At 32.1% G+C, this 10,936-nt stretch overlaps 1 protein-coding gene across 1 annotated transcript; it reads left to right on the top strand.

The window, feature by feature from the left end:
- Positions 1 to 7,707: 7,707 nt before the first annotated feature.
- Positions 7,708 to 8,235, top strand: LOC147488308 (zinc-finger homeodomain protein 2-like). The gene has a single exon (XM_086574341.1). It carries the CDS (start codon positions 7,708 to 7,710, stop codon positions 8,233 to 8,235), a length of 528 nt encoding a protein of 175 aa, XP_086430467.1.
- Positions 8,236 to 10,936: the final 2,701 nt, after the last annotated feature.

Below are 10,936 nucleotides of genomic sequence, written 5' to 3'. Positions count from 1 at the left end.
GACATTTAAGCTCCGCTTGACGGGTATACCAAATTAGACTTAATTTTTTAAAAAAATAATAATGTATATTGACTATATATTTGTTTTAAAAATAAAATGCGACTTTGGCGTTGTTAAAATACCAGTCGAGTATAGTATAGCTCTTACGTGGATGTTATTATTGTTAATGTGATTCAAATGTAGATTTATTTCCTACATGTTCACAACTTAACATCACCAAATTAGAATTTACTAATAGTTAAAACGCCCTAAAAAGATACAAAGCTCCGTTAGTTATTAATTTTTTTTTAGTATCACTTAAAATTAGTAGCTCGATAATTCGTCTGACCTTTATAGATTGACTAAATTAGACTTAAATTAAATAACTACAATAATGTGCAATAGTTGAATTTTGACACCAACTACAAAAAACTTACTATAAAAAGTCGCTACAACGTAAACAGACATCGATGTGCGTAACACATTAAATAATGCTATTTTATATTAAATGAAATTATTGTCGACCATATATATCATACACAATTGATACAAACCAACCTCGCTAACTCATTCCAAAAGACAACGAAAAGATTGTAGGGGAGAAAAAAAAAATAGAATAAACCAAATTGGTTGGTTGTATAGTGACAGTGGGTTCACTCAACTCTTCCATACACAGTATTAGTACGGATGAGACCTAAATTTACATCAGCCCATATGTAGATGTCGACATCACATGAGAATAAATTTATTATTAAAAAAACATTATCAGTTGATAGCTAACCACCCCAATCAGCTATGATTAGAGTCATTGACTAGCGGGATAAAGAAAAAATTAAAAATAAAAAATTAGTTGATTGCATCGTAAGAACAGGCCCAAGCAGCTCTGAGCCACATATTCTTCTGACGGGCAGGAGTCAATTTTACATACATGAAGTAAATTTCTTACTTTTCCACTCAACAACAAAAATTGTTAATAAGTTGCCACATTGTAAGGCATTATCCCTATCAATAACACATTACATAATGCTTTACTGTATCAAACAAAATTAGTGTCAATCAAATCTATCATGCACAAGTTTACAGCAGCTCCCCGTCATTCATGGTAACAACCAACAATAATAATATAGATGAGCAAAAAAACACTGAAAAAAATAAATTGGTTTGTTGCATAGTAATCGTTGGATCGAACAGCTCGGGACAACACCTTATTAGAACGGCATCGCCTTAAACTTGCATATCTGCCACACTTACTTAAATCTTAACGTAAGTAGCTTGCTGATGGGGCACACATTTGGGTTCCTTTCGTGCGTGTTCAACTTTTGTCATCGCCAAATGAGCATTGACTAATAGTTTACACGAGGTAGAAAAATACATAGATCCGTTATACATTTAATTGTTTTCTTTATTTAAGATTAATTTTTTATTAAGACATTTGAGCTCCGCTTGACTGGTATACTAAATTAGACTTAAAGTAAGAAAAAATCAATAATGTATATTGACTATATATTTGTCTTAAAAATAGTACGGCTTTGGCGTAGTTGAAATACCAGTCAAGTCTAATATAGCTCTTACGTGGATGTTATTATTGTCAATGTGATTCAAATGTAGGTTTCTTTCGTACATGTTCACAATTTAACATCACCAAATTAGAATTGACTAATTGTTAAAAGCATACGAAGAGATACAAATATCCATTAGTTATTAAATTTTTTTTAGTGTCACTTAAAAATATTAGTTCGATAATTCGTCTGACCTTTACAGTTTGATTAAATTAGACTTAAATTAAATAACAACAGTAATGTACAATAGTTGAATTTTGATGACAACTACAAACAACTTACTATAAAAAATAGCTACAACGTAAACAGACATCAGTGTGCGTAACACATTAAATAATGTTATTTTATATCAAACACAATTATTGTGGACCATATATATCATCCACAGTTGATACAAACCAACCCCGCTAAATCATGCCAAAAGACAACGAAAAGATTGTATGGGAGAAAAAAAACTTTGCATAAACCAAATTGGTTGGTTGTATAGTGACAGTGGGATCATTCAACTCTTAGCCGCACACTGTTATTACGGACGACACCTAAATTTACATCAGCCCATATGTAGATGTTGACGTTACGAGAACAAATTTATTATTAAAAACATCATCAGTTGATAGCTAACCACCCCCCGAAGCTATGATTAAAGTCATTGACTAGGAGGATAACGAAAAAATAAAAAAAAAAAAAAAAAAAACTAGGTTGATTTCATCGTAAGCACCGCCCAAGCAGCTTGAGCCACGATTCTTATCACGGGCGGGAGTAAATTTTTACGTACATGAAGTTAATGTCTTAATTTTCCAGTCACCATCAAAAGAATTGTTAAAAAGTTGCCACATTGTGGGACATCATCCCTGTCAATCACACATTACATAATGCTTGCCTATATCAAACAAAATTAGTGTCAATCAAATCTATCATGCACAAGTTACACAACAGACCCCCACTCATTCATGGTAACAGCCAACAATAATAGTATAGATGAGAAAAAAAAAACTGGAAAAAACAAGTTGGTTGGTTGCATAGTAATGGTGGGATCAAACATTTCTATACCACACATTCTTATCACCACCAGCCCTTAAATTTGCATATCTACAACACTTATTTAAAGCTTAACGTAAGTAGCCAACAGATTCATTATACAAAAAACATGTCCTTTGTCTTTTTAAGAATTAATAATCCTCTAAGTTGTATTGCGTTGACATATAAACAATATTAACTTACTTTGTTGCTTCAGCAAACTTATATAATCTGTCAACCCTATCTTTAAAGTTCTTATCAGTTCATTAAAGTTATACCTTCTCTTAGAGGGAAAACTCGTCGAAACCACTTCAGAAAACTTATTCCCCAACCAACCATTATCAAATGGCATCCCAAGCATGTCAATTTCTTGCTAATCTCCGTACAAGTACATACAAGTGGGAAGTTAAAGTTCGCGTAACAAGAATGTGGGAGTCAATTCACTGGAATAACAACGACGTTTTAAGCCGAGACTTTTTACTATTAGATGCCCAGGTAATCAATCACATTAGATTTAAGATAATTTTTTAAAGAAATAATTTTTTTTTCTTTATCCATAGGGAACTCACGTACATGCAAAATTGGCATCGGAAAACTTTAAAGCCTTTGATAAATTTGCAAAAGGAAAAGTGATAGAAGAAGGCAAAATCTACCTCATTCAACGCTTTGATGTGATGTTAGCAACAACCTATCGTCCGGTAGTTCATCCATTTGTGATTCATTTTAAACCAGAAACATTAATAGAAGCAGTTGATGAAGAAGTGACTGAAATTGCAAGGCACAAGTTCAATTTCACCGACTTCAAAACATTCAAAAAGGGTCTAAGCGAAAAACTCTTTTATCAGGTAATATATTACAGCTTTAAACTTAAATATTTTTTCTAATTTATATTTTCACATTAGATTAAACATTCTTTTCACAAGAGAAATTAAATGCTAGAAGTTTTAATGTTCCTTTGACGTCAACACGTAGATGTTATTGGTGTATTAAAAAAAGTTGGCAAGCAAAAAGAAAAATCAGGAACAAATTTACAAGAGATCATGATCATGGATAAGAAGTGAGTTAAACATTGATATCTTTAGTTAACAAATCAAATGTATTGTTGTAACTTAATGAATTCTTCCAAATTTTTAGTGGCACTGAAATAACAATTGCTTTGTGGGGTGATATCGGCAAATCAATTCGAAGACATTATTACAAAGCATAATGTGATCATTATAGCCACTTCATTTGAATGCAAAAGATTATCAAGGTAAATATACATTTATATTATTGACAATTTATCTTTGGTATCAAATATCAGTTAATATCAAATTTATTTTACACTGGAATTCCATCCAATAAAAGGTGTTTTACTACATTTTTTGTAGGCAAAATTACACTTTCATCTCTTAGCGGAACAAAAATATATATATATATATATATATATATATATATATATATATATATATATATAATAAATTATATATATATATAATATATAAAAAAAAAAAAATTAACATACACTATATTCAAGTTAGAACTATTAATATATGTGTTACATTGGGTGCAATTTTTTTAACTTCAATTACTATGCATATTTATGCAAATGCAATTCATTTACGTTTTTTTTTTTTTCTATTTCCATTATGATCTGCGTTTTTCTTTCTTGGGTACAAACTAGCTTCCGAGGTACATATATTTTCGTTGAAGTTGAGAGTCCCCCTGAAAATCTATCTGAAGAAGAACTACTTAGAAATAGAAGAGTTACCATAGCTAAATTAAAGGAGCTTGGAAGAGATGAATCACAAAACGGATCAAGCTATACTTGTGCTGCCATAGTAGACAAGGTATACAGTGTTATTTGGTTCTACAATTGCTGCAAACGTTGTAAGATAACTATCTCACAAAGTGACTCTGATAAACCCTGTTCCAAATGTAAAATGGAGAGAGAAAAAAGGTGGGTGAAATTAAACTAACGTCTTTGAACTGTTTTCCCTTTAAGTATCCGACAACATCCTTCAACACATTCTTATTTCAAAGTAGGTATAAACTTGAATGTGTGTGAATGATTTTCTCGATATCACCACTTTTTGTCGCTTTCAACAAGCATCTTTGAAACCTTGCTAATGAAGTCGGTTGAAGAGTTGGACATAATACAAAAGGCAAGTTAATTCACAATTTATTAATACATCTTTTGACTATAAGTTGAAACATGTCTTATACAAAATACAGCAAAATGGTCCCGATGCGACTTCCAAAGAACTCCAAAAATTGAAGGAAGATCTTTCATATTCCAAGTTAAAATCAATGGCCCGGTGCTAAGGACACTTTTGAATCATTTACCATCGACAAAGTTTACCCTGAAGAAACTGACTTAGATAGTCACGTTGTTGAGACGGTGAGGTTATGCTTTTATTTATTAATTATTTCTTTTCTTAAACAGTAATTGTTGTCAATACTTTAACCATGCTACATTTTTAACAAACATAGGGTTATAAGCTCGCAACTTCTGAAATGGTTCGGAAAGATGCTTCAGCCGACAAGGACAACTCTGAAAAACAAGTAGCTAAAAAAAAATTGAAAAGCAACAATACTCGGTAAATAAACAACAAACACATTTGTGTGACATTATTTGAATATTCATTTCCTCTGTTTGTTACCAAGAAAATTTAACTACATCTACTTTTTTTGGTATCCTTTGCAGCCCACACCCATGTATGAAGAGTCACCTGTGTTATATCTTTATCTTTAATTCCTCACAACTCGCCTGTAAAATGGAGAACAAAATGCTACTACGCCTACCTCCATCCGCCGCTAGGTCCATCTAATAAATGCTACTGATTTTACTCTGTTCAAGTCATATAGCTCGGCGTGTTATAATAATATTTATGTACATATGTTTATTTTTAACTTACTTTTTGTTGTGATCAACTCTAGCAACTTTTGTACATGAGCTTCCTATCAATAAAATATACTAATTTAAATATTATTAAACATATAGCTTATCTACATTATGCCTCCATCGATCTTTTTTTGTTCCAAATTCTTCGCCAACCATACTCAAAGATTTCAAAATCTTCCTAAGTCTACGATTTTAGAAAGCATAATTACCCAACTTATTCCATTATATTACAAGGAAATTCTGAATTTTAGATTTATTCGACACACCATCGTAATTCGCCTTCCCTTTTATCCTTCGCGTTCAATTTGCAGCCGTACAATTTTCCTCCTTTAAACTACATATCATTGTCTCCAACATATCAATTCATGCTTCACCATGGCGATTTCCATCGGACCATCGGAGATCAAACTCTTGGCCTCTACCGGACCTTTTCGGTCATCATCGATTTTCTTTCTAGCTCTTCAACAACACGTTGATGATACTTATTTAGAGCTCTCTCTATCTGAACTATATGACGATTTTCTCTCGGCAAACCACCGGTTGCAACCTTCTTTGTGGCTGCTCCGTCGGTTTCTTTCTTAACACTCCTCACAACATGGGTTCCAAAATCCACCATTCATCGTCGACCACTAAACTAATAAATCGATCGTTACGTTGCGTCTAAATTTTCTTGATACTGACGTGCGACATCATCAAGCAGCAATTGAACCTATACAAAACATTTTACTTTATAAATCTAACAAGAAAGTCAATAAATTTAAAAAAAAAAAAAAAAAAAAAAACTTACAGAGGTCAATCCATTTTGAGCATTAGTAATTCGCCAACTGACATCATCATTGTTCCCATCCCAAACAACCCCATCTATAAAACTAAGTGACCGACGTTCGACTTTCTGTTTAGTTCGAGACACTTGAAATGCTTAGACAATCCCGCCAAGTAGCATGTACCGCGTTCAACGCGTGTTGAAGACTCTTCCATAGCCTTGCGCTTCATATGCCGGCAGCTTCAGCCTTGCCTTTTTTCATAAAAAAAAAAAAAAAATGCATCAAACCATTATATAGCTGTTTTACATCTCTCTCTCTCTCTCTTTGTCTCTTACTACTTTTTTTTAAACGTTTTTTCTACTGAGGGTTATTTCAAACGTCTTTTAAAAATCATATGTATACAAAGCCTTGCATAACTCTTACACGAGACAATTACCATGACTAACTTAAAATAGCCCAATATAGCATATTTAACAAAAAAGTAATAAAAAAAAACACTTTAAACTATAGTTTTGCCATACCTCCTGCTCCTAGCCTTTTACACCTCCTTCAACTCAACCCCTTTCTCTCTTTCTGATATTATGTTCACAAATAGTACTCTTTAACAACTTATTTTTTCGTATATATCCTTCCATTACCTTGACGTTAAAATCGGGCCCATTATATTTTTTCCTTTGACCCCTCTTTGTTGGCTCCTCCTTACTCATCATTGCGAAATAGTATTTCATCATATAAAATTTTACGGACTGTTCAGACAAAAAAAATAAATAAATATATTAGAAAAAAAAATTAAAACTATCACAAACTGTTAAAGAACAAGAAGCGAATTTATGTATGTCTAAGGAAACTCGGACGTTTCTTAAAGAATCTATATTTTTTTAAACTAAAAAAAAAAGACAAAGCAAACCATAATGTTTTAAATAAATTAAATAAAAATCTACAAATCAACTTTATATACTAAAACGCCTATGATTGAGTTAAGTAGTTCGCCTTTACAAACCAAGTGACTCAATCCAATGAGTACAATAAACGAACTACAGTAACTTTGAATCTTGAATAAGGCCCAACTACCAAAACATTTAATGATATAAGGCCCACCTCTGTTATTTAAATTATCATCTGACACATTTTCAAACCCGCATTCCAATGTTGTCTGCCACATAAAAAAAAAAAAAAAACCCATACAAAAGTCATGGCGATAGGCTCAAGGATTACATCATTGGCAAAGGGAGAACTGTTTACAAAATAGTCAATAAAAAACTACTTTAATTATAAGTGAAAACATTACGCATGTGCCCCTCAATAACAATTCATTCTAACATAATTATTTCATTGTCTTTGTACTTTTAAAAATATCAAACATGTATTGAGACATACAAGTATGAACATGTGATAACTTTTAAAATACTATACAAACTAAACTATAAAATTTGCCATATATCATTTCATTATCATACGAGCTTTTCGCTGTACTAAAACAAGTTTTTTTTTTCCTTTATAAAAGATGCAGGAAGGATTTGATAAGTTTGAAGTTCTTTCATTTATGCAAACAAAAACTGAGTCCAACAAAAAAAACAATTCCATAAATTCAAAGCATACTGCTGTGAGTTATAAAGAGTGTATGAAAAACCATGCTGCTTCAATTGGTGGATATGCTAATGATGGTTGTTGCCAATATATGCAAATGCCTTCACTTAGTACCACTGTTGTCAATGGAGATTTATCACTTAAATGTGCCGCCTGTGGGTGTCATCGGAATTTTCATCAGCAGAAGTTCTTGAGTCTTGGTAAGGTTGATAAAAAACGATTGTTAGATGAACCTGGTAATCATATGAGCAAAGAAGTTTGCATCAGTGGTGGTTCTAGGAGTGTCAAGAGTAAGAGATTTAGAACAAAATTTACAAAAGTTCAGCAGAAACAGATGGTCGTGTTTGCTAACAGATTAGCTTGGAAAACAAAAAAAAGTGATGTTGTTGCCATTAGCCAGTTTTGTTTGAAAAATGGCATTGAGATAAATGTTTTCAAAGTGTAGCTATATAATAACAAAAGCAAAAGGTGAAGCAACACTAACACCTACCCCTACACCTCTTATTGCAGTTGCAACATGAATATTTAACCTACTATGTTGATCTCTACTACTCAAAAAAATAAACGAAAACTTTTTGATTTTGTCTATTTGTTGTATATATTTTTTAAAAACTTTTCAATACTAAATATTGCAAATCGATCAAAAAGTTATTTGATATGTAATTTTTTCAAAAAAAAAAAAAATCCCACCCTAACCATTAACTCCATAAGTTTTTTTTTTTTTATAGTTTACCGATTAAAAAAAACATTTCGACCGAGTTGTTTGAAAATCATATATTATTGGATGTTAACAACCGCCTTAATTGTACTTAGCTTGATGTAAACACTTTATACTTAAATTTTCTTTTAGAATTGTCAAACTTATCATGATTTAACTCCTTCTTCTATGTTTTATTGTTTTTTTTAAACACCTTTTTTTCTCCTTATTCAATAACAGTTTTAAACTTCACTTGGTCTTTGTTTTTTTTTTTTTTAAATTTTAACATTTCTTAAAATTTTATATCGTGGTTGTACACTTTTTAAAGTTAGTTTACTCTCATAATGGATTGTTTACTACTTCAAAATAAGAAATCTTTGTATACCTCAATGAGATGTTTGTTTTTTTTGCAGAAATGAAAACAAAGAAATCAACCTCAATGAGAAGCTTCTTCTATAAAGTTCCTGCTTTAAAAAGAAGGTCAGTCAATAGACCCTTGCATTTGTTTTTTTGCGTCTTCAAACATGTAACTCATGGTGCTCTCAAATTGCTTGATACATGTCACATGCATTATATTTACATAAAACGAAGAATGCACTTACAGTTAGTTCTGTTTTTTTTTAATTGCATTTTGTTTGTTTTTTTAAATTAACTTACTGCCAGGAACTGCTACACAATATATAGTTCCAACATTGTCGATGACAGACGCTTAGCAAGATTTTCTAACTGGCCGTACTCCTGTACTTAACGTTGATGGCTTCCAAAGGCTTCAAAACCTTTGCCTTATTGTCAAGTTTGCAGAGTTAGTTTTGTTAACTATTCAATTATGCGGCTTTGACAGCCAATTGCTCAAATCGATAGTGGCCAGACTTTTTATCCATCTGTAAATTTGTTTTGTAATTTAAGCAAAATCATGGCGTCATTCTATTAAGTTTTAAAGCTTTCTATAATGTTATTTTTTTTTTTATTTATGGGCAGACATCTACATGTTATTTCCTCAAATCGGAACATGCAAATACATTACATAAGAATTAAATAAAAAAAAATGTGCACATTGCTTGATTGAGATAACTTACAGTTGCAGAAATTAGTATCTGTTTTGCACATTTGACGTGGCTTAAAACTAGATTATGAAAGTAACCTTCTCTACCTACTTGACACATTAACTTTTTCTTTAGAGCCCACCTACGCTTCTACATATCAACTTAAAATTATTACAGAGTCCCTACATTTTTAATTATGTCTTAATATTTAATTATTTTTTTGCCACTATAAAGCACGCATGCTTATATTTTGATTCATACAATAATTATATTCCTCATCCAATCTCATTAGTCCTCCTCATCATAAACCTAACTTCTCAATGACTCCAAACCGTCAGAGAATCCCTCCCTCACCTCCGATCCAAATAGATTACTTCGCTGAAAATGCCCTGCAGAACACAGTTGATCCCATGGAAGGGATCCATATTCTTCACGGGTGTATCAAGGCAATGTATGCACGGCAAGGATTTATGCATGAACAATTAACAGATTTACAGCGACGTATTATAGTCTTTAATGAAGAACAGGAACAATTTCTGGAAAGCTACTCGCAGTTCTTAGAAAACCACTCACAAATTTTGGAGAGTCAAAGACAAATTTTCGAGCACCAAGGAGACCTTCAACAACAAATTCTCCAACATATAGAACAACTTCACACTATTGTCACAACTTTTCTTCCACATCCTCCCCGTTTAATCGTCCGCCTGGGCCAGCGTAATCTAATTATGCTTCAAATTAAAGGTCCTCAACTGTCTTCTCTAAGATTCGTATCAGTTGTGTAATATTGAAGTTATGGCACATTTTCGTTGTGTGAATTTATGTCTTTGCATACTGTGTGTAATATCTATTATTATATCAGAAGCAAATAAACACTTTTAATAAACGTTTACGTTGCCCTTAAAAAAATACATATAGCACTAACATCACACCTGACACGCAAAAAAACTTAAATAGTATAATCAATCTGACAACAGCACTCATTACCACAAACATCACAATTGACAACATGGGTGATTTTCTTTTCATTTGGCAACATTGGTTGGTTTGAAGCAGTAAATTGCATCTCCTTACTAAAACATCCAACCCAGTCACATTTAAGCCACATTTCAACAACTTTACCTGACCGATCCCAACACTTAACCAAATACATAATACCTCTGCAGCTTGCTTCCCTGCATCTTCGATTAAGGTAAGGACAGATTTGAACTGTGTGGCCTTCTTGCTCACAAAGTTGACAAATCTAGAAAAAAATTAACCAAAAAAACAAATATCATAATTTAACTCATGTCATGATGTGGTTTTTATTGATGTACTTACTCCTGCTGTTAGCTAAATTAAGCTTTGTGCCTAATTTAATAACAAAAGAGTTGTACAAATGAAGTTTTAAATTAAGTTATCTAAAATAC

The sequence above is a fragment of the Coptis chinensis genome, chromosome 7, assembly GCF_015680905.1.
Source record: "Coptis chinensis isolate HL-2020 chromosome 7, ASM1568090v1, whole genome shotgun sequence".
NCBI classification, from domain to species: domain Eukaryota; kingdom Viridiplantae; phylum Streptophyta; class Magnoliopsida; order Ranunculales; family Ranunculaceae; genus Coptis; species Coptis chinensis.
The sequence above is the reverse complement of the archived record's forward strand: the minus strand, read 5'-3'. Positions and strand labels throughout refer to the sequence as shown.